Source organism: Melozone crissalis, unplaced genomic scaffold (assembly GCF_028551555.1).
Source record: "Melozone crissalis strain CALT ecotype California unplaced genomic scaffold, PUWL_Pcris_2 ptg000008l_1, whole genome shotgun sequence".
Lineage (NCBI taxonomy): Eukaryota > Metazoa > Chordata > Aves > Passeriformes > Passerellidae > Melozone > Melozone crissalis.
In genome coordinates this window covers 11,655,179-11,683,022 of record NW_026535786.1, presented here as the reverse complement: position 1 = coordinate 11,683,022, position 27,844 = coordinate 11,655,179, and the positions used below count along the sequence as shown (strand labels likewise).

Below are 27,844 nucleotides of genomic sequence, written 5' to 3'. Positions count from 1 at the left end.
TGAGTTTGTGGGCACTGCCATACAGATCTCAACACAAGCCTCTCCATGCTGAAGTCTTCTGCATGTGGACTGGACTTCTGTCCTGGTTTTGGCTGGGATAGAGTTAGTTTCTTCCTAGCAGCTGGTACAGTGCTGTGTTTTGGATTTGGCATAAGAATAACATTGGTAACACAGAATTACAGAATACCTTGGGTTGGAAGGGACCTTAAAGATCATCCAACTCCATACACACTGCCATGGGCAGGGAAACTTCCACTAGACCAGGCTGCTCAAAGCCCCAACCTGGCCTTGAACATCTCCAAGGATGGGGAATCCACCTGGGCAATCTATGCCAGTGCCTCACACCTGTTGCTGAGCTCTGCCTACCTTGAGTCAAGGACACTTCAAGGTCTCATGTTCTGCCACCTAGGAGGTACAGAAGAAGCTGGGAGGGAACGTGGGCAGGACTGGCCAAAGGGATGTTCCATAGCATAGAATGTCATGCTCAGTACATAAACTGCAGGGAGTCAGCTAGGAGCCATCAATCACTGCTCAGGGATAGGGTGGGCATCAGTCAGTGGATGCATTGCACATCACTTGGGGGTTTGGGAATTTAATTTATATCTCTCTCTTTGTTATTTCCCTTTTGATTACAATTATCATTATATAGTTATTGTTGTTATTATATTTTATTTCTATTATTAAACTGATTTTACCTTAACCCACTTACCTTTCTCATGGTTCTCCTCCCCATCCCACTGGGGTAGAGGGGGGGGAAATGAGCAAGCAGCTGTGTGGTACTGAGTTGCTGGCTGGGGTTAAACCATGACAACTTGCTAGTTCTGGTCTCTAAAGGCTCTCAGCTCTCTACCCTGTGCTCTAATGCACACATTCTCTTTGTTTTGGTGTCTCAGCTTTCCATCTGTATCAGGAGGATAAAAGCACAGCCCATACTTACAGGGTGTCAAGAGGATAAATACATTAAGTGGTCCTAAGGCACTCTGGGATTACAACAACAGACGTAATATCAATTCCTTAAAGCAGTGAAAATGGAGAAGAGGGGGCAATTGAAACTCTAAGGAAAGAGCAATTGAGAGCATGAAGTTTATTTTTTTCTAATTTAACTGTGTCTCTGCTTCCAGAGGACACTGCAAAAGAAAAAGGGAAACTTTGGAACACAGCAAAAACTTGATGAAAAGTAAAAAGTGGGGGATGGGCACAGAAGTAAAGGATAATAAGATTCTTAACTGTCTATTCAGTTTAAAACTGCTATGAAATGGGACAAAAATAGATGTTTACATTTCTGAATTACAATCTATTCATAGACACCTCTCTTACCTGCTTATGAGCATAACTAGTTGGAAACTCTCCAAGACAATACAGAAGAAGAAAGGAGTCTTGTGAAGAATCCACGCTTCTCAGCAGTGACACAGCTACTAACAAAATGTAAGTATTCAGAAGCACCATTTAAAACAAAGTGTGCTTAATACATCAATTAAAGAAGCCTAAAAGAACAAACCTCTAATTCAGAAGCAGCCCTCCTAGTAAATTCCAATTCTCTAAGACAGCAAATTGAGGAAATTTGATTGACTAGTACAATGCAAATTCTTTACTCTCTGTTTTATTTTCGCCTCAGTGATTGTATGTTGTGGTATAGAGACACAACAATATATGATGGAATTATTCCCAGTTAACTGCTTCCACTGTTAACCACTCCATACATTATTTGCAGAGTAAACTGCATGGTTTACATTAACATGGTTTGCAGTACATCCACAACATGGTAGAAATGTGCACACAAGCAACTAATGCATCTCTGTTAATGACTGGTAATTTGTTAAGCTGATAAAACCTACAGCTTATAGTCATAATCTTATTGTTCATAATCTTATCTTCATCCATAGCCCATTATTGTCTTGCTTCAGTCTTCTTCATCATTAAAAAATTAAAAACATTAAACCCTGCTTATTTTAGTAAAAAGAAAGTACTTATCAGTCACAACTCAATACAGTGTTAGAAATTAATAATTCTGTAACAGATGATTAGCATAACAGTTTCTGCTGTTTTTTATTTCTTGCAGCAACTCTCAATACATGTCATACACTTTTAAGAATCAACTATAATGCGATCACTTTCTACTGCACACCTATAATTTGTACCTACAGCAGTACAAATTGTACCAGAATGCACATAAAACAGAAGTATGGGGAAATCCACAAAAGAAATAAAAGAGATACAAATTCAATCTCTGATGCTTCATGACTTGCCAATGTTATATGGGAAGAAAGACAGTAGAGACTAGTTTAATGTATCTTCAAAACTATCCCTGCAGCATTGATTAGAAACAGCAACAAGGGGTTTTCATCCAGCAGTCAGAAGACAGGATTAGCAAAAGGAGCTTGAAATGAGGACCAAATAGATTCAACAGAATCCATGGGTACAGAGTTTTTCCCTACTAAAGCAACATTTTCAAACATTACTAATTATTTTGATTCTGAAAAGTTAATTCTCATCTCCTACACTTAACAACAAAAACATAGCAAACACAAGGAAGCAAAGAAAGAAATAAAAGAACTGGCAAACTAGTCTTCCTGTGCTCACTAAGACTGTAGGGACTTGTCTGTGGCTTGATTAGGGATGATGACAAACAGCGGCTGGTTGTTCTGTAACCCTGTGGAGAGCCCAGCCCTGGCTGCATTACCTGCAGTGACAAAGCCACTGGCCAGGGTGCCAAGTTTTGGGAGACAGTATTGAAGATGAGCTGTAGATGACTTCTAAAATTCAGACTGGCAGCAAGTCCCATGAATGTTCACCATCCTTGCCATACTGGATGCAGTAGTTAAATGAAGAAGGTTCGGACAGCCATGTGAACTTTGGCCCAGCTCATTAAAGGCAGCAGGAAAGAACAATCATTCCAGTCAAATTTCCAAACAACTGGAAGTTCAATTATCTATGCTGAATAAATTAAGCAATTTAAGTTGCTCCTAAGCAGCAAGGGACTGAGCTAAATGGAGATCTGAGTTGATTTAAAGGTAATTTGTGTCAGAAAGTTCTGAAATGGTTTTCAGTTCAGTGTCTGCAGTAATTTCTATAAAGTGGTATTAAAACTCTTAAGTTTCATGTGAGAAGTCCCCAATAGATTCAACAAACATTTACTGTCTAATAACACACCTTCAGCCATACGAGGTCCCTTCCATTTGTTTGGGAAGTGTGGTTTATTTAATTCTGCAAGATATTTAAAGCAAAGCCCAACATAAACAGCAGAATTCTTCCTTTTGTTCACAGTTTTCATAAGTTGCTGAAAAGCTGGATAATTTTACATATTACAAAACAGAGGGCGTATAGTATTCCATAATACCTGTGGTGACTTGGCTACCCATTAGAAACATCCCAACTGTGTGTACAGCAAAACCCTAACAAATCACACTTTAATTTCCAAAAACTAGAATACATTCTCCCATCTTTTCTACCCAGGTCTTGCCCTGTGTCAGCAGTGTTTAAATAAACAAATTAGATGCCTCCTTGAACAGCCAGATAATGGAGTTACAAGCTCATCCTCTACTCACATAAGAAAGATTATACCCCTTTGGATGGGCCTCTTGGAAAACCTACTTACCTGGGGGTAGCAGGAGCAGACAAAAAGGGACCCTGCTAACCAAGGCCCTTCCAAGTGGCTTACTTAAATGGGTCTAGGGATGCAGAATTAAGTAGGAAATATCACTTTTATTACCCTTATTCAAAACTGACAATAAGTCATTGCTTTATGGAAAATTGATACATTCTTGTTTTTAAAGTTAGGGGAGTTGAGACATAGAAGGCTGAGGAAATTTGTTTAATGTCATCCTCACATCCTCAAAGGATATGAGGAACAGAACCTGAGTCATATGTTTTAAAGAAAGATTTAACTCTGGGAGTACAAGGGTGCAGGGAGAACTGGAGGGGAGGAATTTGTTTTCCAACTTGAAATTCTTACTGTGCTTCTCCCCTTCAATGACCATAAACCTCCTCATGTACAAATGAACAAATGTCCAACAGGCCACATTACAACAGTTGTGTACAAGTCTGCCTGAGTGATGAATCAACTCGTTGTTTATCCAAAATAACAGACACAAATGGCTCTCACACCTACCTACAGCTAGAATTAAAACACTTCCACACTGAAGGAAAACCAAAATAATTTAAAAATCCCCCGCATCTAAAAAAATAAAACCAAAACAACCTAAATAAAATATAGTGTTAGCAAAGAGTAGTTAGTGAGAGGAACACTGCAAAAAATGCTGAATCTCATGTCTTGTCTTTCAAGCTGCAATAGCTTAGACCCTAAAACGAGGTTTGAGGCCCTTATCACCCGGATTAATCAGTGTTAACTCAGCTCTCAAACAAACCTCAATATTTTAAATTAAAACTAGTCTCAGGTCTCCAATAACGTATTAATATTACTCTGTAATGTCACATGCTGGTTACAAATGGACTTAATTTACCCCACATTCATTAGGACACCACACTGTTTGAACTCAATATTACCTTTCCTTCTCCTCCCAGCCAAAACATTGTCATACTAAAATGTTTTTCTAATAGTTCTCCCCCACCGAGGTGCATGTTTCCATAGGGACACCAACAGTGCTATACCACTTGGATAGGAAACTAAAACTAATAGCTGGGATCTTTTCACAGCTTCTCAAATCCCTATCAGAAAAAACAAGAATTCTCCAGCTAATGTCACTGAAAACACTAGCTTTTCCAGAATTCACTATCTTACTGGTTTCTCTTCAGTTTTTGATGTGGTTTTTTTTTTTTTGGTTGGGGGGAGGGGTTGTTTGTTTGGGATTTTTCTGTTTGGTTTTGGTTGGTTGGGTGTTTTTGGATAGTCTTATTTTCACAGGATTGTACCACAACTAGTCACCACACTTATGTCATTAGAGTGAAAATACAACAGAAGTAAATATCACTATTATGTCAAGAGACAAGCATCCCAGGGTCACTGACTGTCTCTCTTTGTCATTATCCCCTGTGTGAGAAAATGGAGACTATCAGATAATGCAGCCAGCGGGAGGGCAACAAAAGAGAGAGAAATTTAATGTGTGTCCTTTCCAAAGCTGTTTGTCGTTAGCAATTTTGTTCTGATTTAGAGGACAAACTGTCCACCCCTTTTAAACCTCAGAGATTAATTTTCAGTTATTTGTAGGGACAAAGTCTCTTTCACATGATTTAACTGTCTGTCCAACAGGTTCAGTTAGGCATTCAAGCTTTGTACTTCAAACTAAACAGTGCATTATATTATTTATTCCAGTTTGGCATAAATAAGTATGGATTACCTTATGCAAACCATTCTAAAGCTGTTAGCTGCTTTACAGTACCAAGAGCTTTGATAGCAGCCAGACCCAGAGAATGGACATGCTCCCTCTCTTTTAGTATGATCTGAGACTTGAGTATAAGTGGCCTGCATGGCTGCTCTACTACTGTCTTTATGCTCATTGATAAATGCACAATATTGGTTTGAATCTACAGAAAGAAGTATTAATTACTCCTACCCTAAGATTAAATTGCACCAATAATTAATGCAGAAAAATATTATCCAGGAGCAACAGTCTTTATCCATTATTGTAATTAGAGAGCATTAGGGAAAAATTTGCTGTATTTGATTTTGCTGCTCCTGCTGGACCAGCATGTTTCCAGACCATGTTTTTCTCTTCTAAACTTATGTTTCAGTAAAAGGAAAATGCTAGTAGAAAATTTACTTTGAAAGTAAATATTAAATAACTGTATTTGTATATTTGACTCCACTTTGAATAAATTGTAACTTCTGCTTATAACTTCTGCTTTTAATTGTAACATTAATACACAGGGATTATTCTTATCAGATTTCTTTAGTTGTTTAAAATTAGAAACTTTTAAAAAATAAACTTCATGAAGGATTTTCTTGACTATGCTTAGCTTTTCCTCAGCTCTTCTTGAAACACATAAGATCAGACTTAATAATCTTGCTATACAGCTCCTAGTAAAATGCATTTTATATTAAAATTAAGCAATAGTAAAAACCATCAAGATGTCTACTATGAATGCTTCTGTATGCAGACTCATTAACCTAAGTTAAATTAATAGAACAAGACAAAATGTAACCATGATCATTGACTGCTTGCAAAGTTCCCCAGTGACTTTTTGGTATCTTATGCCAGTCATTTCAAAAATTCCATTTTAAGACCACACAAAAGGCTCATTTCATGAGTGATTTTTTTTTTTAATCATGTCTCACAGAACTTCTTTTTCTAACCAGTAATATTTTCTGATACATTTTGTGAAAATAATTATTGTAATCCTTTCCTCTAATAACAATGAAGTGAAATCTCCTATAGAAAGACATACACTCTAATGTTTATATTTAGTAATTACCTTCTTTGACAATTTAGCTGCTATCTGTAGGAGCAGAAATCAATACTTTATTTCTTCTGCAGAGCAATATCGGCTACTTTGCAATCTCCGCATGTTTGCACATAAATATTCTTGAAGGCAAACTAAATCAATTAACATTTGTAGCTGTCCATCCAGTCCCTTCGCAAAACATATTATGCACTTAGGATGAATTCAGTGTAAATCATCATCCTAGCCACACAATTAAATACTATAAGCTTCCTTAACCCTCAGCTCAGACTTTCCTAATCTCTGAAAGAAAGCAATGCCAGATGGCCATGAACAACTGTTAAGAATCAGAGGGACACAGAGAAATACCTGAAGCTCTCAGTAATTTAGTGGAGAAACACCTTCTGTTCCAACTTACTGTTAGGCCCCACTTACACAAATTTGCTTTGTACAAATGGTAGGTGATCCTTCCAGGTTAACTGATACACATGCTAGTAATTTTCAAAAGCTGTATTTTCTTGCCCTGAACCAAATTCACAGTGAATTTTTGCTACAACTCTTGGTTGCAGTTATCACAGCAACAGCAAGTACAAAGTGCAGAGAGAATCCACTGACTAGTGCACTTCTCCATCACTTGAAACACACAATTGTATGTAAGTATCTGTGGGTATACATTAAAATAAGTAAAATACATTGTATGTAAAAATAATGTGTGTAATATATAATATTCACATATAATTAGTTGTCAAATCTCTATGAGTTAGCTGCAAGGCTGAAAGAGGAGTTGAGCTCATTGGCCCATGAGGCAGAGATTAGACTCCATTTCTCTGCCTCAAAAAGAAATGATGGAAAAAGGTTCCTCTTTTCCTACATAAGAACATCCTCCTGTGAGCCAACACAAAGAATCAGTCCAAACAATCATGCCCAGCGTGCTGGGATGCCAAAGGGCGCCTCCTGTGTTCATATTCAGAGGAAGCATCTCACAAGCACCATTTTACATGGTAACAGTGTTGATGCGTCTCCCCATCTCTGAAGACCAGGAGCCTCATTCTGCTTTAAATTACAGTTCAGGAGAATTCCTGTTTAAAAGTGAAGCTTCTCTTTTCAAAAATAAATCACCTTGCATTGTAAAAGATGATAGTCACTGCTCAAGAGCAGGCCACAGCTTCATGTTTTTGGACTTGGGTTTCTTAACAGAAATTCAGAAGGAAGCAGTGAGAACAGGCAAACCTGGGAATGGAAAAAGTAGGTTAAGAAGAAAGACAGGACTGAAAGAGCAGGGAGTGCTTCAGGGCAGGGCAGGAGCGAAGTGCACTGGCAGAGCTGTGTGGGGACTCCAGTGCTGGGCTGGCAGGAGGGTTCAGGGCAGGAGTGAGAGTTGTTGCAGATGCATAGCATCAGCTAGGAGCACAGAGTCAAACATTCACAGCCTCTCGGATATATTCATGATGGAACCAGTGGAGGTTCTAAGTATGAAGCCAGATGTGACAAACTACAGAAAACATATAGTGTAGTGTGCTTCATTCTAGTTGCATTCCCAGGAATCAAAGGATGATGTTGTTCATTTGAATGTCTCAAACAATAAAGCAGCACAGTCAAAAAAAGAAAAAAAAGAATACAGCAAAACTGGAAGAATGCACAGGAACATCATTCTGGCTTGCAAAATTGAGTATAAGACAGCTACAGTTAAGAAGGGAGGACTTCTGAGCAATTTAAACCAGGCTGAAGGATCACATGTCTGTTGTAAACTATTTTGAAAAGAACCTGACATCTTGCATTTAGCATTTTTTAATAATCTCTCAGATTCACCAGGCCAGAGCATTACTTTCATTCTGAATAGCATAGTTCACATTTTAAAAAAAGGCATTTTTAGAATATTGGCTAGAAATGTGGTGATAAAGTTTAGTAACAGAAACAAAAGTGATATAAGCCTTACCACAAAAGACATGGTAAGGAGAGTGTGAAGGGGATTAGGAGAAATGGGTAAGAACTGAAGAAGCACAGGACACTAGAGAACTGTTCCAGATGGTAGGCTAGTTTTAACCAAAGCAGCAATGTGTTTGTACAAAAGTCCAGTGGGAGCTGAGCAGACAGAGATGAGCACACAGATGAAGTCTGAAATGTTCTTGTGAGTTCAAGGAATGGGAAAAAAAGGACTCTGAAGGTCTGATGCAGAGTCAAGAAAATTGCTGCTTGGGAAGACAAAAAAAACAAAGAAAGATGTTGCATCTAAGGAGGTAAGGAGTAAGAGACACCTACATAACAGATCACAGAGGACATGAGTAATGAGACCAGATAAAAGCTTTTCTAAAACTAGTCGCCACATAAATATAAGAAAAAAAATAGTTCAAGGTGTCAAAATAATGCATCACTGAGTCAAATAGCCAGTTTGATATTCATATGGTGTGTTTAAAATTATTTATTCCAAAAATACATATGGCAACTGTCTAGTAGGGTATGTGTACAGAAAAAGAAAAAAAAATTAAAATCATAAGTGAACTTTGATCAGATGTTCTTCAGTGATCAGTTCTATCTTTCTATTTCAGTAAGATGCCCACAAGTTGAGTAATTTCAGTCTAGCATTTCAGTCTATTACCGATAAAAGCTCACTGTTGCGTGAGCGGTTCAACACTGTACCAAATCTCCCATTAACTCTTGCTCTTAGAGGTTATTTCAGTAAGTGGGTCAAGATAAACAGACAACCAGCTAGTAAGGCTTCTAATTTGAACATTGATATCTGTACACCAGAGGTAGCTATTTGAACTAGACTGCTAATGCCCCTTTTTCAAAAATAAATCCCAGGATGGTGTTTTCATTTATTTATGAAGCTTACTGTATGTTTCTGGATCACAACCATGAATGGTTTTGTTCACATGCCCAAGCTTTGTAACCACCAGGAAAAAACTGACCTTTGCTTTCAAACTAAGCAAACCCTTTCATATTGGGTTATATTCATGAATACTCAGTACTTCAATGAGCCTGTGATTTCCTTAAAAATACGGTACTGAAGGATGCTTAGCTGGCAGAAGAATTAACTTTTCTCCCTTCCCTGTTGTGACAATACTTTGCTCTAAGTAGCCATTATGCTTTCAACTTGCTGGCTGAAACATTCATTGTTGCAACTCCTCACGCCTCTTGGCTGATGGAGGAAAATCAATTTTGATCCCTGAGAAGCAAGTGCAAGTCTCCAACTTCACACACCAATGTGTACAATTGCAGCTGAAACTGAACCCAATTAAATCACCATTCCAGACATTTTACATTTATGCTGAGACCTTAAGAGGTTAGAACATACATGATTTACTGTTTTTAATTGGAGAAATGGGGCAGAACTTCCTTCAAATGAAAAAAGCACTTTGTCAAATGAAGTTTACACAAAGCAAATGAGATTTATAGTGACAATGAAAATATACTTTAAAAATTAACCTTAAGCTTTTTTCAAAACAAGTATTAGAACAGAATGCAACAATCCAGCCACTGCAGGATTTTAATGCTACAATAATTCTGGTCTTCCTTAAAGGGCAACAATTCTGCCCTTTCTTAGATAACCCGGTTGAAATCACATTAGAATAGCAAGTCTGAGCAATCAGAAGCCAAACTACAGCAATCAGATAGCAATAAAGATATAGAAAGCATGTGTATTTCCCAATAGACACAAGTTTAACAATGAAAATATTTCAAGCAGGTATGAGAGAGAGGGAGGGGAGGAGAGAACTTACAGTACTGCTTCAGAGATGCACTATACACATAATGCAGCAGTACAGGATACACTAACAGATGAAGGCAACTGAAAAGGCAGTACTCACCCAAAATATTAAATTGAAAAGGAACATCATGTATTTCAAACAACACAGGCAGCCTCTTGCCATGTTGCACTTCTTAAATTCTAAAAGGAAAACAAAGGATAGATCCAGGTAAAAGACCACGTATTTGCTGCCTTTGGGTGCACTGTATTTTTCACTTTTTACGCCAGTTCCAGTCCCAGCGCCGGTCCCGGTTCCGACCCCAGTGTGGCTCTGTGTGCGTGATCCAGTTGTACCATAGAAAGCTCCTGCAGTAAAACCTCGACCAAATTGCCTCCCTGAGGTAGAAGGTTTAGCAAAATCTGAGTCTTTGCTATCCAAAGATGGACTCCGGTGAATTGAAGAATCCTCACTACTTGACTTCTCCATGATCTCTCTTTTCACAGTTGTCAGATTTAATGTATAGCATCTCTCAGCATTAAATGCAGTGCCTTGCAAATGCCACAGTGCGCTAAGAGCTGTCTGTGCTTTGCTTCTCTTTTTCTTCGTACATAAATCAGATAATCACTGCAGAATTTATTCACTGCATTGTTGCTGGGTTTATTTTTTATAGCAATGAAAGCTGAACTCTGTCTGTCTGAAGCATGGATTTATACATTAATATCCCATGCAAGAGCATACTCATGATTTATCTTGATGAATCAGTTATGCAGAACTTTGATTTTTATTTAAAAGAGCCATAAGCTCTTTCTCTGCACTCCTAGTCTACAGTCCTCTAATCTATAGGCAGCAGATGGTCCTTGCATCCATTTCCAAAAAGCTTCTGCAGTACACCTGGGAGACTCTCCTCGAGCCGGAGCACTTTCCTTGCTCTCAGCTTCCCTCTCTGTGTCTCTCTGACTCTCTCTCACACGCTGTCTTTTTTCTTTCCACCCATTTGCAGTGTCTCATTCAGTAACCCGCTACCGGAGCGCACTCTGTGTTTCACTGCTGTTGCCGTGAAATCATCAGCAACTGCAACCACTGGGCATTTCCCACAGAAATCCCTGACCTAACTATCGAGTAATAAATCCGCCCTCCTGCTCGCCCCTCCCTTCTGCTTTCCATCGGGCCAGTTAGCAGAAGCCTTCTCCTCCAGGACACGCCTCCATGACATAATATCTTTAATAGGATTAGAATTACTCTTGACTATACAAGTGCACAACAGAAAATCTCTTTAAATGTCAAGTACTGTTTAGCTGTTTATGCGCTAGAACCGTTAGGCAGTGATATTCCTTCGATGCAATAAAATACAGAAAAAGTATGGATTAGATAGACAGGTGCTAACCTCTCTCTGCTCATTAACAGTCACTTACATTTTTTTCTGGCTTAAACAAATCCCACGGGACAAGCAATGAGAATAGGCTAGCACCCAGCATACACTGCTTAGGCACACATCGCAGCTGTACGTGCACATAACGCAGCACCATCACCTGTGATATAATTAACCAGACAGAGCTGCTGCCTCTCACGAGGTCATAATTCAATTCTTAAAACTCCCAAAATGTGAGGGGATCTGAGCCTGCAGCTCTTTACACGCTATTTAACAAGTACATCAGAGATCCTTGTTGTGCACAGCAATAAGCCATCTTACATCACAGGTTGTATGTGAACTAGAAACACTGACCCAAATGCCACATTTCTTTTTCACAGAGGAGTGCAACATGCCTGCTAGGACTCTGAAACAGGGAGGGCACGACTGTGCACGTGTGCCTGCGCATATGCATGCAAGTGCCTGGAGGGGAGGAAGAGAAGCACTTCAGGTCACTACTCCCCGTACTCCCAAATTTGTCATTTTGTCATAAGCACAAAAGCAGCACACTAATGGTGCAAAGTGCTATAGCAGACTTAAAATGCAGGTTATTCTTTTCTTTCTGTAAAGAAAGAAACCACAGTAGGAGGCCCCTGTGAAGGAAATACGGCTACCAGGAAAAGCAAAATTCCATGTAATTTTCAACTGACCCTCCACATGCTCATTAAAATGCACTGTTCATGGTTATCTCTAGTATCTTGAAAAAAAACAATGTAACATTCATTCAATCTTGCATATCTATGGCCAAAAGCCTCTAAGGATTCTGTAACTTTAATGTAACAACATCAGAATCAACACCCTAAAGCAGTGCGGTACCTTTCTTGACAGCCTTTTTCTGCTAAAACATCCCTCCATCAATAAAGGATATTAAATACCCCGTATTTGAATGTGTAATATCTCTCTCACCTTTTCTGCTCTGAAGTAAGATTTTAACAACAGGCAGGTCCAAGCCCATATCAACAATGTTTGTTCACTTTGCTTTCCAAAAGTAATTTCAAAGCTCCCTGCATCAGATGTGTCCATCAGAAAGAGGACAGCAGGATGACTGCTCAGCACTGTGCATGACAACAGAATAAGCTACACACAAAACTCCCAAGTAAAAAAAGATAACTTAGCCTTGACCAAAGTAGAAGGGGCATTTCTACACATGTCTACAGTGCACGCACAAACTTCACCATAAGCAGCAACCTTCTCAGCAAAACACAGGGAAGCAAGCTTCAGGTCACAGCTAGGTACCTGCCTCAGACACCAGATCCTGCAGGATAACTCACACTGGAACACAAGCCAAATGTCTGAGTATGAATTTAGAAGACTCTTCTTCTGTTTGAAATTCACTTACTGGAAGTGTAAAGTTGTACCACTGCAAACCAATGCTGCAGCTAGATATTTTCAGCGGTTTTCACTTGTCATACAAAACTGAGCTCTCAGCCAAAAAATTGTGAGAACACACAAGTACTTTAAAGCATTTTTAGCATTTTAGTTTTTCCACCCTTTGGTTTGCCATAAAATTTACACTGACTTAGACTAGCTACAGAAAAAAATTAATTGCTGTGCACTTGTGAAAATTAGCGCAATATAAATATTTGCCTTCCCATTGAAAGTACATGACAAAAATAATGAATCCACTCTCCTCAAGGTTAAAAAAATTCAAAGAATATTCTGTAATAAGCAAAAAATTTTCACAAATACTCTCATAGTTTGTAAACAGTGGAAACTTTCTACTGGTGGTTAGGAAAAATAAAGCAAACCAACTATACCTCCAACCTTTTTTTTTCAAGTTTCATTAGAACTTAATGAAGTTTTCCAGTTTTCTATTTTTACCTCCAAATACTGCAAAATACTGGTTTACTGCACCATTACCTCTGATGTACTTTCCATTAAGAGATCTCCATCATTGGTCTACAGCACAGTTTGTACTTCAGAAGAGTCCCAAGCAAAGACACGCATAAAGTCAACAGACAGCTTAAAAATCCAGACCTGAGCAACGAGCAGTGGGGAAAACACGGCTCCAGATCAGCCTCTCCTCCTGCTGTGCAGCAAGAAAACATATGACTCTCTTATGGTTATGCTGTGGCCACCAGGGAGACTTTACAAGCCTGAGTAACCTTCAGCCACTCGAATTTGCAGCCACGGTGTGTCTTTACAGATTAGAAGCCACTTCCTGCTGCTGCAACTCCAACTCAGTGCTCAGGTACTCAGTTAATAAACCACACTGCTTGCTTGCTGAAAAAGTAAATGGTGAAAAAGCTGTAAGCAGTCCATCCAGCTGTGTTTTGACCAGCCATTGCACTCAACTCTGCCTCTGACTGGGACTTCAGCAGAAGGTGTTGCTGCGTGGCAACAGCACCTTTCAGGGTCCCATGCAACAGCACAACCTCAGCGTGAGGACAAACACATTTTCCTTCACTACAGATCTTACCTCTGTTTAGTAATCAGGGCATGAAAACATTCAAAAGCTCACTCTGTACTTCATTAATGTTTGATTACTGAATCACAGAATTTTGTTGCTGAGTGATGCCTTCACATCAAGAAAATAATTTCAGTCCCACGTGTATATGCCTGGGACAAGGCAATAAACAATCCTTTGCATTTAAATGGCTCTTCCAAATATTAAGGGTAAAAATTTAGGCCACTTTTAGATAGCAGGTATGAAAATCAATGTCATGATTCAATTAATGGGTGTAGTCAAAAAATGGAAAGGAAGAGTACTATTAATATGGTCAAAAAGCATAGGCTGGCTCTCCTACTGAAACTGTTTTATTTGGTTCCCTCCTGGGAACAGTCCACCACAGTCCCCAAAGCACACATCCCAGCATCTTCATTTCTTTCTGATTTTCACAAATTATCTAATCTCTTTTTTCATTCTGTAGTTTAATCACCAGAACCTCAGTGCCAATTACACCCAGCTACAGTGCTCCTGACCCCCTCTGTTTGTTTCTGCCCTCCTCAGCTGTTCTTGCACAACTGGCTCGAGGAATCGTGCTGCAAAACAGCAAAAGCTGACCAATTTATAAACACAGATTTTAAAATACCTAATACAGTTATAAAAGGTACCCCAGCAATACAGAAAAAAATGAACTTTTTTCCCCCGTTTAAAAGTCTCAAGTCAATTTCACTTGACATTCCCCTTCAGTGAGATTGCTGACCCAGTGAGAGGGAGAGGGATTACAACAGGAAAGAACAGGAAAAAATACTGAAGGCTGAGTGAAAATATCTTAGGCTTTTTTACGTCTCCCATGACTCCTGAAAATGAAATATGAAACTCTATGGGTTTTTAAAAAAGGAAAAACTCCAGTCACCATGGTACACAAGCCATTTTAGACCTTATTATATATTTTATCTTGCAATTTCTATTAGGTAGGATAATGCTACTGTCACTATTTTAAATATGGAGAACTCGAGGACCAAGATGTTTGCTGAGGATGAATAGGGAACTGCTGGCAGAGAAGCAAACCAAATCTGTCTCACATGTCCTCAGCTAGCTCACTAACCACTGCACCATTCTCAAATTAATTATTTTTCAAATCACAAGTTTTAGTAACGCTGCCACATGACTTCAGAACAATACTGAGCCCTGCAGAGAGATGTACAAATGCATATGCTACCAAGTGTTGAAAGGATATGGTTCTTAAATTCAGTCTTTTCTTTCGAATTATATTGACCAGGAACTCAATTTTACAAGCCATCCTCGAGGTACATTAGATAGGCAAAGAACAGAGATTGTTGAGTATAAACCCAGTAACTACATCTTTCCAGTCACTGCTCTGTATCCTGGAAGTCCATGAGAAGGAGATAAGGAACAAAAGCTGAAAATAATAGCTTACAACTGACATAAAGTTGCATACAGCTGAAAGCTCAAATTAAAATAAACACCAAACCAACACTGACGATGGAATAAGCTTAAAGGGAAAAAGATGTCCAAAGAATAGAACTGAAATTAGGATCACATGAGAGGCAAAACCACAGGGTTCTCAAGTCTTCCATGCTCTTGGTTTCATGCCAAAAAGTTTACAGACACCAGCAAGTTAAAATGCCTGGCGTTCTGAGTTCTTCCAGTGCTGCAGAATTTATAACCAAAAGCCTGGATGCTTTGACAGTTGTAATGCACATTCTGGGGCCTGTCAAGCTCCAGCTTGGATGTTGTAAATCCAAAGTATTCTGCCGACCATGGGATTGGACAAAAACAAGGTAGATTTCAAGGGCAACTTTGTGTGGTAGACAAGTTCTGAAATCTGCCTATGTTTCTTAGAATCAAATAGCCCAAACCATATTTAACCTTTGACACACTTTCATTTTCCACTAAGAGAAGTATTCCATTAGAAAAAGAACTACTGTAACTTCAGCTTTGGAGTCTCCAATCACTGATCATAGCTTCACACATTATTTAGAGCCCATATGAACAGCTTGTTTGATACAAATGCTAAAAAAGAATCACTACCAAGTGTTCAGAGAAGAGTGGAATGCAGACTTAGTTTCCCTACTAGCATGAGGAGCAGCCATTTCTCTTATGGTCAGAAAACCACCATTTCCTTTGGCACTTAGTGGACAGACAGCTGATGGAGGGGGAGATTGGATTCATTGAGAAACTGGCTTACCCACAGCTGGTGCCTGTGACCTGATCAGCAAAGAATCCCAATGTTTTGTGAGAGGCAACAACCTCATGCCCCTCTCTCTTCACACTCTAGCACAACCAAAAGCATCCAAAAGGCATCACCTGATCCTCAATTCCTCCTGCAGAAGAAAGCCAGTTCCAGAGGCCAGGTAAAAGGATCTGGGATAGGTAGATATGCATACAACATAAACTGGAAGGAAAACCAGGATGATCAGATGGATTTTTGGAGGCTGAACTCCATGTTCTGAGACTCCACCTAGTTTTAGCATGGCTGAAGAAAAAGAGGCCTTGCAGAGAGAGAGGAGTGAGACAGCACTCCTGGATGGAGGAACTGTGTGAAGGAGCACCACTGAGGAGGCACTGAGTTTGAGATCTGTGGGTAAAGAATCTTTTCTTACAGATACAGGAATTGAGTGTCTAGGCACCTCAATCCAACACCCACCTCCATTAGTCCTGCATTCAGCAAGAGAAATTATACTTCTTGACATTGTTACTGGAAAGGAAACGAATTAATCTGTTTCTATGACAAAAACAAGAGCACAGCAGCTCCTGGCTGCCTCTGATGAGTAATACTCCTTGCCTCCCCAGGGTAAAGAGGTAAAAAAAGGTAAAATCTCTTTGAATGGCCTAAATTAATACTTACTAGTTTATATTAATTTATCCCAGTGAGACGAGTTTATCCTTCTAATATGGGGCCCTCACTGCCTGGATGACCAAGAAAACAAGAGCCTGCTGTAAGACTTTCCACTGTGCCAAACACTCGGTGTCATTTGGTCCCTGGGATTTCCACTAAAAATCATTTACTGGTAATAATGTGCATGTGGCTGAGACTTCTCATTTAGGATTTCACACCAGGGACAGAATGAGATTCTGTCTCCAAATTGTATAGAGGAATTAGCTGTAAATCATGTCAGGAACCTTAACCCACTGTGGTCCATTACAGATGATGAGGTGATATGCTAATGCACAGGAGATGTGGGGCACGCAGATTAAAATGCAATATGAGGTCCAAAATCTAAGAAATTTTGATTATGTCACACCTTCAGTGTGTTGTCCCAGTTGTTCCTCAGGGGCCCTCAGACTGAGCAAAAAGAATGTCTGAGTTTCCAAAACAACAGAAAAACAGAAGAGAAAATAGAAATCCTGCTACCAATGTTTAAGCTTTTAAATCAAAACATTTGCAATATATACAGGGATCTTTTGGGGTTTGGTTTTCACTTCACAAACATAATGAAATATGTTAGATCTGAAAGAAGCACTGTAAATATTATGTTAGAATACAATTCACCATTGTAAGTTTCACCTTTAAGAACTAAAATCCAGAGAGTCTATTTATTGTTTGTTTCTAAGAAATCTGGAAATCAGAGTCTCCTTGGGCTTGGCAGTGTACATACGTAGAGAAAGTCAACCCGTACACAGTCTAATCTCCAAACAGAAAAATAGACATTAACAGCTGGTTCTGGGGGGAAAAAACCCCACTGGGTTTTTTTTTCTGAACTCCCAAAACTACCTTACCAATTCTCCCTCTAACAGGTGAGAGAAAATAGGAAATATGAGGGCAAAAAGAACAGCATGTGCCCAAGCAGATAGGCCTATCCTACCAGGCAGCAGAGCTTAACAGATGCTTTGGATCTGTTTGTGACTTTAAGCTTAAGAATCTGTATCCCTTTTAATTACAGGGTGTGTATCTCATCTTCCATAACAATCAATACATTTTTTCATTTCCATCAAGAGTTAATCCTTAATTCTGCCAAGAACTTAACCTCAATATTTTAGGGCAGTGAGTTCCACAGATATGCATCATGTTTAAAAAACCCAGCATCTTCCTCTTATTCACTATCATAATTAAGCTTTCCAGCTCTATCCTCTGTCTGGATATTCATCCTCATCCCATAATTCATTAGTTTGTAATCCTCTATTACATCCTATGTTATTGTCCTTCATTAAACTAAGCACTTTCCAGCATGTCATGTTATTGAAAATTCTCTGACTCCCTAATAATTTCAGTTAACCATCTTAGGGCTTCTTTCTAATTGAGCTATGTTTCTACCATAATCTTTCCCAATCTGCTGATGAAAAGATCACCTTTTTAAAGGACAAGAGTCAATGTTCAGATTCAAAATAAATTTAATCAATTCTGTTTCTATCAACATGTTTTCTTTATGAAAGTGAAGTTACTCAGATTCAATAGACATTCTTCCATTATCCCCATTCTGCTTTTCTATTTCAGATTCAAAATTTGGCTCTGAAAATTCAAAATTTGGCTCTGAAAATGTTGAACATTTTCAAGCTTAACAGGAAAACCCTTGTAGTTTAAATTTGTATCTTACCTGTAGAAGAAAGGGAGTTTTCTCACTACAGTGATATGAGTCTAATACCGATTCATTGTAAAGTCACCAGGAAGATCACCCTCAAGAGAGGGAGTCCTTGTAAAGATGCTGACATAATCCAAAACAACTCTAGGCCATCCATTAATGTGTGGTACAAGCTGCTGCCTCCATCCAGTACACACATTAAAAAAAACAAAGTGCACGCAGGGAAATGTTCTTTACTTTGCATACAGAGAAAATAAGATCGAGGGACCAGAAAGCTGCCAGCCAGAGGCAGGAAGGCAGCAGCATCACATCCCCCACACTACTGTGTGAGGAAACATCACAAAACAGATCTCCAAAACCATGCTTTAAAAATTAAAGAACAAAAAAAGAAAGCAGGGGCGAGGAACTGAAAAGGATTCTTTTTATTTAATACCTATTTCTGCAGAGGTAGAGTACATGATCTGAGTGCTTCTCTTCCACTCCCACTTTAAATGACAGTTTAAGTTTTTACATCTCCTATATTGACTAAAGATTAAAGAAAGCTAGCTAGATAGGGTTTTGCCTATCATGAGAGATGATATCCCTTATTTCTCTTGGATGGTGCAGCAGGATTTCATTAATACAGTAACTCCTGTAACTGCGTCCAACATGTACAAGTCTCTTGAACAAAATCAGGTGGATTTTCTCTAACATCTGTTCCAAAGAGGCAATCTTTCACTAGCAGTCCGCTGTTTTGAATTAACTGACAGCTGGTGTCTATGTATTAGCAGAACTATTAAACTTAAAAACCAACAAATTGAAAAAACCCTCATACAAATGGCTCCATGTGAAGAAAGAACCAAGAGAATGATGTAAGCATTCCTTTTTGAAAGGCAGCACACATCTCTGAAACCTGCTCAGTTATGCCATGAAGGAACATTTCTAAGCACATTCTTTTCACAATTGAATGAATTCCTTCATTGCTAAAATATTCATTTTTTGGCACTTAAACACAAACAGGTGTCATTCCATGAATGGGGACATTTAAAACCACTGTGTCAGGGCTGGCAGAGACCCAGATGCCTTCAATGGGCAGCTACTCATCACCAGCCCCAGCCTCCAACCTCAGACTCACTGGAAGTGGCAGACTGAATGCCTTACTGCAGCATCATCACCTCATGTCTATGAGTTATCAAAAGCCTGTCTTCCAGCAGCATTTCCAACCCAAACCTAACCCCAAGTCCCACCTTTAGGTCAAAGAGGGTCAGCTTTCAGAGAGGAGTCACACCACCAAATGAATTAATTAAGCACCGGCCCAGAGCCAGTGGCCTCACAGATGAAGCTGGCATCGGAGAGGGCTGACTTCATGTCACAGCACCAGGTTCCCCTGTGCTGGGCCCCCAGTGTGACTCTGGGCAGAAATGTCTGGAAACAAGGGTGGGGTCTAGTCTCTATAGCCATTCAGTCCTCAGTCTACTCCTGGCCCTCCCTGACCACAGTCTATCAACTGTGACACCAAGCTACATAGCCTAACAACTCCTATCACATAGCTCCTTTTTTCTTTAAAGGCAGATGTTTCTGAATTCATAAGAAACAGATTTTGAGTAATTCGAGGTAACTGGATCATACCTTCACTGCCATTAACAGCACTTCTCAAGTTCTGATCAAAGCACTGCAGAACAGCCACATTCCATCCTGCTGATTTGGGCTGGGTTCATTTCTATGCCTTTCAACAAACTTCTGAAACACCTAGGCTGAGCAAAGTTCACAGTCTCCTTCCTGTCTCAAAGCTCTTTAAATTTATAAAAATAGTTGCATTTAACCACCTGCATCTGCCCTTGCAGTAAAGTTTATTTATCTTCACAATGAAGTTTCTAGCACATTGTATGGCAACCCTGTAGGATGTGGTCAACTTCAACATTTAAAATAGGATGTGCCTGTAACGTAGCAGTCATGCAATTAATGCTTTTTGCTTTGCCAACAACAGAGTCAGATTTAAATCCCAAGAGGAGGCGGATATTTTAGCCACCCTACTCATCTCACAAGAACGAGGCTAAATGGTTCTCATCTATTCTGCATGAGATACAAGAAAGGGTGTAATACTGAAAACAAGGTAACCCTCTTACTATAATCCAGCAGGTTTATGTAACGCTGCTGCTGCTCATGAGCTTTGTGATTGGTGTCAGCTCTTGTTATAAGGGTGTGAGAGATTTAAAATGACAAAGGAGGAAAAGAAAGAAAAGGGGGGGAAAACCAGTTTGACATGACCCTGCCTGTCAAGTCACAAAAAGCTATCCAGCAGTTCAATTCCCTGACTTACAGTAGGAGCTACTTAACTTTTTTACAGTATTTTCATTAACAAGCTTTTGTAAATGCAGACATATAATGGGAAAACATCATTTTTATGACCTTATCTGCATTATGGAGGACTCATTTACACTTGGAGAGAATGCTGTGTGCTAGCTGCAATACCAGGCATTCAGAGCCTAATATGGGGTGTAAAGAATGGATGCAAGCATGTTTGACTCTTTCCCAAAAGCCAAGCCCACATTCACTTCATTTTGATAAAGTTAATTGTACCATCAGTGTCTCTCAGAGATGAGAAAACCAAGATAGATACCCTTGACCAGCAGTCAGAAACTAAGAATGTTCCAAAAATTCCTCATAGAGGCATCTGAAAGGCAAAAAAAAAAAAAAAAAGCCTTTTGTAGGCTGAAAACTATTTGTGTCATTCAGTCTGCTCTGATCTACTTAGGTGTGCCACAAGTATGCAGTAGCTATTGTATGAAATATCAATTGGCCTTTAGAATCTGCACTTCATAAATTCATCACAGGCAGATATTTTCCATTTACAAATTAATGGGGATGCTGGCATTTTATTTCAGAAGCAACCAACATGATGTTTCACGCTCTGCTCTGCAGACTGGTTCAGGGGAATCTATCAAAAATACACGGCCATAAACGCTTAGCAAATGGTGTGCAGCCAGATGGGGTTTTAAACAACATGAATGAAACTAAAGGCTTGCAGTATCATGTTAGGGGAGACAGCTTTAGTTTGGGTCCAAATATGCTTTGCAGGAGTCAACTTTGACGCCCACAGCAACAATATGTGTTTGAACTTTCTCTCTTCTCTCCTGAATGTCCAAGTCTAGAGTAATCTAAAATCTAAACTAATTTACTGAAAAGACTTTCCAGACTTCTTCGCTTTAGGAGAGCAAGCTAAAAGTAAGTCTGCAATAATATAATCCATTGGTGATGTTTTGTTTACTTTTGTTGTTGCTTTAACTCTACAATCACCATGTCTATAAAACAGATACATGCAGGTGTGGGCATGAGTGCCCCCAAACTGAAAAATTCCCTGGATTTTATCCAGCTGATGGGTTCTTCTCCTGTATTATTTTTCTCATATACTCATTTCTTATGTTGCACTTGTCCCTTTCCAGCCAAACATTTGCTCAGAAGTAACAGAAATTCTCTCAAGCCGCCCAGACACTTTTCAGAAGAGCTTTATGAACTCAATCTCATCCCATACCTAAAACACAACTTTTCTAAATTGAGCATATCTCACTCCTCTCCTCCCCCACTTCTGTGCAAATGGTTTTATTACAGGCCTGTCGGGTACAATACTTTGTGTTTCTATTCCAACAGCATGGAAGCTGTTATATTAAACGTTTATCAGTAATAGGGTTCCTCCCTTCTACAAGCTGAAGCAAAGAAATTTGGTAGATACAATCATGAAAAGATTCTGTAGGTTTGTGACTTCCAGAAGAAACACAGTACTTGAAACACACAAGATTCCAACCCAACCTGACTGCATGAACTGCACTCTGAAATCCCATGTTTCTAGTATTCCAAGGATTGCTAAATTAAGTCATCTCAGTTCCCTGTGTTTTTTACTTTTAAATCAACTTGAATGCTTTCTGCCCTGTACACTGAAAAGTTCTGGAAACTGTAATACGGTAAGTTAAAAGAAAAGAGAAGAAAAAAACTTCCTCTCACTCCCTGAGAGGTACACCACTGGAAATGAGGTTGAAAGGAAACAAAAAGCAACGAAGCCTTAATCAACAGAATCAAGACTTATGGATCTCTGAACATACAAAGGGAACAGAGCTGATTAGTTGAAAGGTGCAGTTTCTCTTTACAGGTAATATTTTTCCAAGCAGAATGATGCTTTGCACCTGTCCTGTAATTAGATGCCAGGCTTATGTATTATGCTGAAAGAAAAAAAAGACTAAGAAAGTGTCTTGATCTTTTCAAAGTTCAGTGCCCCCCAAAGAGTGCCTATAGCTGTTCTATAGCACTTTTAGCTCCATTTATACAAAAGGTATCTCACTTTTGTCCCTACCTACTCCATCTGCTGTGTTTGTCTCTATCAAATATCAATGATATCTGAATCTGAAAGACTGCATCAATACCAAGTTGTAGGCAGGAAGCAGGGAGTGGGGAATAATGAATTCTTCCCTAAAAAGTGTTCCCTAACAAATTGTTCCCAGGCACCAGAGCCTTCAAAGTGTCTATCACAGAGCTATCTTCATGCATTTTAAGCATCAGTCATATTAAGGATCCAGTTATTTTTATTTTAATATAAAGACCAAATGCTCAGAAGCCAAATATTCTGAAACATATTTCTACAGTGTCCTGCACGCTCAAGCACTGAAAAGAAAACCCTCAAACTACTGAAGGCCTGACACGGCAGACTGCTACAAAGTTCTGTCAACCAGATTCCCTCTCAGATTTCACAGGCTGGTCACCAGTAGCTCTTATGCATAATCTCTAAACCACATTTTTAAAGCAACTGGGGACCCTTCAAAATGAAAAAAACAGATACACATTTTTGACACACATCTCTCAATACTGTGAAAACTTAAAACATTGACTTCTATTATAGAAGAGAAAAAGTACGTGCTTAGGGACAGAATTCCAAATTAAGATACCCTCAAGAGATGCTATATGCTGTTCTGAAGTAAAACTTCCACCTCATAAAATGTTAATATTAGGGCTTTAGGCAGACATTAAGGTCAGGATAGATGTGCTGCCTAACATGTACAACACTCTCACTTTCCAGAAGGCCAATAAATGCCTTTCAGTAACTAAAAAGCAGTTACAGAAGATGGTGGTACTTTGTTCACAAGTATGCACGTTGGCAAGTCAAGCAATAGAAAGAGGTTGCTCAGGAGAGAAGTTGACCTGGATATAAGTGAAAAAAAAATTCAGTGGGAGAGCAATTAAACACTGGAACAGACTGCTTAGAGAGATGTTAGAATCTCCCTTACTGGAAATATTCAAGACTCAGCTTTACAGGGCCTACATAACCTGAACTGGGGCCCTGCTTTCAATAGAAGGTTGCACCACGTGCTCTCCAGCATCTCCTTTCATCCTAGACTTTGCTGAGATTCTAACATTTTGTTCTAAGATCCAAAACTCAGACTGTGAAAGACTGACACTGAACTTCTTGGAGTAGCAGTGACTTGAACTACAGTTCCACACTGCGAAAAACTGGCAAATTGAAACTGCAATCCCACTGATGAGGTGGGGGAAAAAGAGATGCTTCTTCTCAGTAGCTAGATTTCACAAAACTAGGAACATCCTCATCCTATCAATTGGGTATCTGCAGATCATAAAGCCTGTCTGAACTGTGTGACTTAATTTGGCAGTTATCCCTTCAAATCTGTTAACTACTGTCTTCTTTTAACAACAAAAATTCCTTCTTTAGCAGAAGAAATGACACAACAAATTCCAGTCTTTCCCATTACCATGCCCTGGTTTTTTTTTCCTACTGGAGTGTGAATTCCATACAAGAGTGCATTTATCAGAATGAAGGACTTTCCCCAAGGAAAGGAATGTAATTCATTTCCAAAAAGCAGGGATTAGTAATTATTTAAAGGCAATCCATCTGCCCCTAGAGATATACCGGCCACACAGATGAAGGGCTGGTTTAAGCTCTTCAAGAGTAAATTTCTGTAAGATCCCAAATTAAACTATTTACATGGGAGAAGAAAGCTTGATCCTTGAGCACAGAGATGGTGGAGTTTCTTTTGGTGTTGCCACTATGTCATGGTAGTGGAAAGGTATTTAAAGACACTGACCTGACAAGGTGGTAAAGTTTTAGATGCATCCATTTAAACTTTAAAACAAAAAACAAAAAACAAAAAACCAACCAAACAAACAAAAAAAAAATGGTGCTACATCTGGCCATATTCCCCAATAACTACTTTATTGTTAGAGCTTTTAACAGTTGTGGACAGTCTTGCCATGGAGGTGATCCCCCCTAGATGTTTCATTCTACATCAGACATACATGGTACATTATTTTCCTTGGGATTTTAAAGGATTATTAGTCATATTGTCTCTAACCTTTTTGACATGAACTGTTCTAAGGGCAAACATTAGCATATGAAAACATTTCCTCACAGTGTTTTGCTTCATTTGCTGCGCTATATCACAAGGCACATAATATATGAAGAAGGCAGACAAATATGGTTTTGATCCTCAGGTGCTAATAATGCTAAAGAGCTATTTTGATGGAACTGCTGAAAGAGCTAAAATATTTTTAACTTCCCTACTTCCAGTACTCATGTAACTATAAAACACAATTAATTTTGATGATGAAGTTAGAGAATCCTAGGCACATACTTCCAAAGTGTTGTACATTCCTTTCATTCTTACAGAATCTAAAGGATTTTTATACCCTGACATGATTTATCTTTTTGAGGCTCATCTGGGTAGCCATGCAGGTTGTCAACAGGATTTCTTCCCATATCAAGTGACCATATTCTATGTTAAAGCAGCATTGTCTGCTGTAACTCCAAGGAAAAAACTTGCTACATCTGAAATACCCAGGATACCATTCCTACAGATTTAAAAAGTAATAAGCAATTCTACTGCTCCTAATAGGATCAGATATACTTGAGATTTTCAGAAGTGTTATTTCAACGTGTCAGTACAGTTAAGTAGACACATAAGACTACTACAAGAGTTAAAGGGGATGAACATACAGCAGATTAGATTAAACTTTTTTTAAACTCCAAAAGAAATAGGGACACTGATAAGCCATTTAGTGGTCAATTCTAGTTTATCCTGGCAGCCTTTGTCTCCACACTTAATAAAAAAATTTCCCTCTTGGCAATAAATGAAGTTGCAACATGGCAACAGTAACAGATGCTGGCCCAAATCATGTAACTTATTCTCACTCTGGATTTCTAAGGAAGCAAGATTTATGCATCCAGTCTGTCTCCAGTGAAACCTGAGGGAAGGGAGCAGGCAGGGTGCTGTGCAAGGCCTGGAAACCCAAGCCAACGCTCAGCAGCATGTGTTTGGAGTATCAATAGCAGCAAGGCAGAGCAGTGTGCGAGCCTGACCTGGAGCTTGCATGAAGGATGGGCACACACACATTCTGGGTTCACATTCTGCACAGCCTCTCACCCTGCACAGCCCTGTCACTGGGGCACAGGGGAGATCCTGCAGTCTGGGCAGGGCACACGGGGAGGAAGGGAAAGGTCTGTAATGAGCTCAACCATCCAAAAGAAAATCAGAACTCATTCATTCTGCTCTTGGCAGAATTTTAAACAGTAACAGACAGAACTGGAGCTGGGCAGTCACACCTTCAGTGTGTGGAGTAGCCTCAAGCACACATCACAACAGCAGCAGAAAGTGAATTTCTGCTCAGTGTACTCTGCCCTTCAAGCCCCATGACCCGGACAAGGGTTTTAAAGTGGCCCAATACAGAGGAAGGAGCAAGGCTGAGTGCCCTGCTCAAAAGGGGTTCTAGGACCACAGCTGCCATTTTCAGCATCACAGACTGGCCTCTCTTTTCAATACTTCTCTCCCCACTTTGGTTTAGGATATGTGCTCCACATATTCTCCCGATTTAACAGTTCTCCAAGTTTAATATAATTTTATTTTCTCTTTATGTGTCTAAACCCATGGCCCCCTTATTTTTCTGCTCTGAGGCTCACAATTCCCAGTTTGTTTTCAAAGCTCATTAAGAGAATTTTCTCTCTCCCTCTGTCATATCATTAACAGAAATGTTACAAAACTCCAGTCTAACTCCCAACCTACATAACCATTGCACTACTGCTGATTATCAGCTCCTGTTTATATTTCACCCAACTTTTTTCTTTCTACCCAAGCGAATTTCAATTAATCTTCATGTTAGAAAGTAAACATATACCTACTTCCCTCTTGATTCCCTAAAATCATTAATTTTGCAATTCTATCAAAAAAAGCAATTACATTGTCTGGCAAGATTTATTCTTTATGAACTCATGTTGTTATTGCTTACAATTCTGTCACCCTGCAGACTCTGAGTTTGCATCCTCTTTTAATATCAGGCCCATTATTTTACCAGTGGTTATACTTTCAGGACAGTAATTGCTAAGAAAAACCTTGGCTTTCTTTTGAAGGTCAACATTATAGTTTCCAGTCCTCACTCATACTGACATTTCATTTTAGCTACCATCTCACAAAAACAGTAATCACACAATAGTGGCACAGCAAGAAAGCTCACCAAACACAAACTATTTAAACTGAGGAGTAAGAAAGAGGAAAAATTCAACCTTTTTTTTCACATATTCCCTTCATCACTCTTTAACATGAAATGAAATTTTAACAATAAAATTCTGCTACAATTTAGCATTGAGGGATACTGTTTGGACTTGCAGAATGATGCAGGGTAAAAGGGACCCCTTGAGATCACCTAGTCCAACCCCATGGTCAAAGCAGAGCAAGCTTCAAAGCTGTATCATATTACTTAAGACCTTGTCCAGCAGAATTTGGAGAACTTCCAAGGTTGGTGATTCCACAGCTTCCTAGAGCAACCTCTTCCCACAGCAGCACCTCCAGGAAAAACTTTTTTCCTCATCTTCATTTGGGACTTACAGAGGCACCAATCATGACCACTGGCTCTTGCCCTCCCTGAGGATTTCTCAGAACCTGTCTTCTCTACTACCTAAGTAAAGTAAGATAATGAAAATCAGCCTGTTCTTCCAGCTAAATCAGACCAGCTACCTACATCTTCTCAACAGCATGTGCTCCAGACCCTTCGGAATCTCCTTGCGGCGCTTCATTGCATTTGCTTGTCAGCATCAAGCTGGTACTGGGAAGATCAACCCTGGGTACAGCCTGGTGTGGCCTCATGAGCAGTGAGCATCAGGAAACAGAGATGTTCTCCTCCCCATTGCTAGTGTAAGGCATCTGACTGCATTTTCTCAATATCAGTCTTCCAGGTTTTCTCACAGTGGTAACTTTTAATATTGACTGTCCTTGCACTCTATGCAGAGGATTTCTAATCACACTGAAAATCCAACCTTTGAATTGATGCATTCAGTGAAGCTGGTCTTTAATACACCAAATTACAAAATTTGCACTTGATCTCTACATGCCCGTGTATGCTTTTAACCAGTTTTCTACAATCAACCAAGCAACAACTGAGCAGAGTGAAAAGCAGCTTGATAAAGTGGATAATACATGGAGGGGAAGACATTTGACCAAAGCCTTGTATTTGTACCCCA

At 39.3% G+C, this 27,844-nt stretch overlaps 1 protein-coding gene across 3 annotated transcripts in view; it reads right to left on the bottom strand.

Moving 5' to 3' along the window:
* Positions 1-27,844, bottom strand: part of TSPAN9 (tetraspanin 9) — a 168,639-nt gene that overhangs the window by 80,935 nt on the left and 59,860 nt on the right. For 2 of the 3 annotated variants that reach the window (XM_054269945.1, XM_054269944.1), the window contains exon 3: positions 10,143-10,222. In XM_054269945.1, the coding sequence (XP_054125920.1) occupies positions 10,143-10,205 (63 nt within the window). In that variant the 5' untranslated portion in view covers positions 10,206-10,222. Of the gene's footprint in view, positions 1-10,142; positions 11,083-27,844 lie in introns of those variants that run through there. The other variant, XM_054269943.1, reaches the window with a different exon arrangement.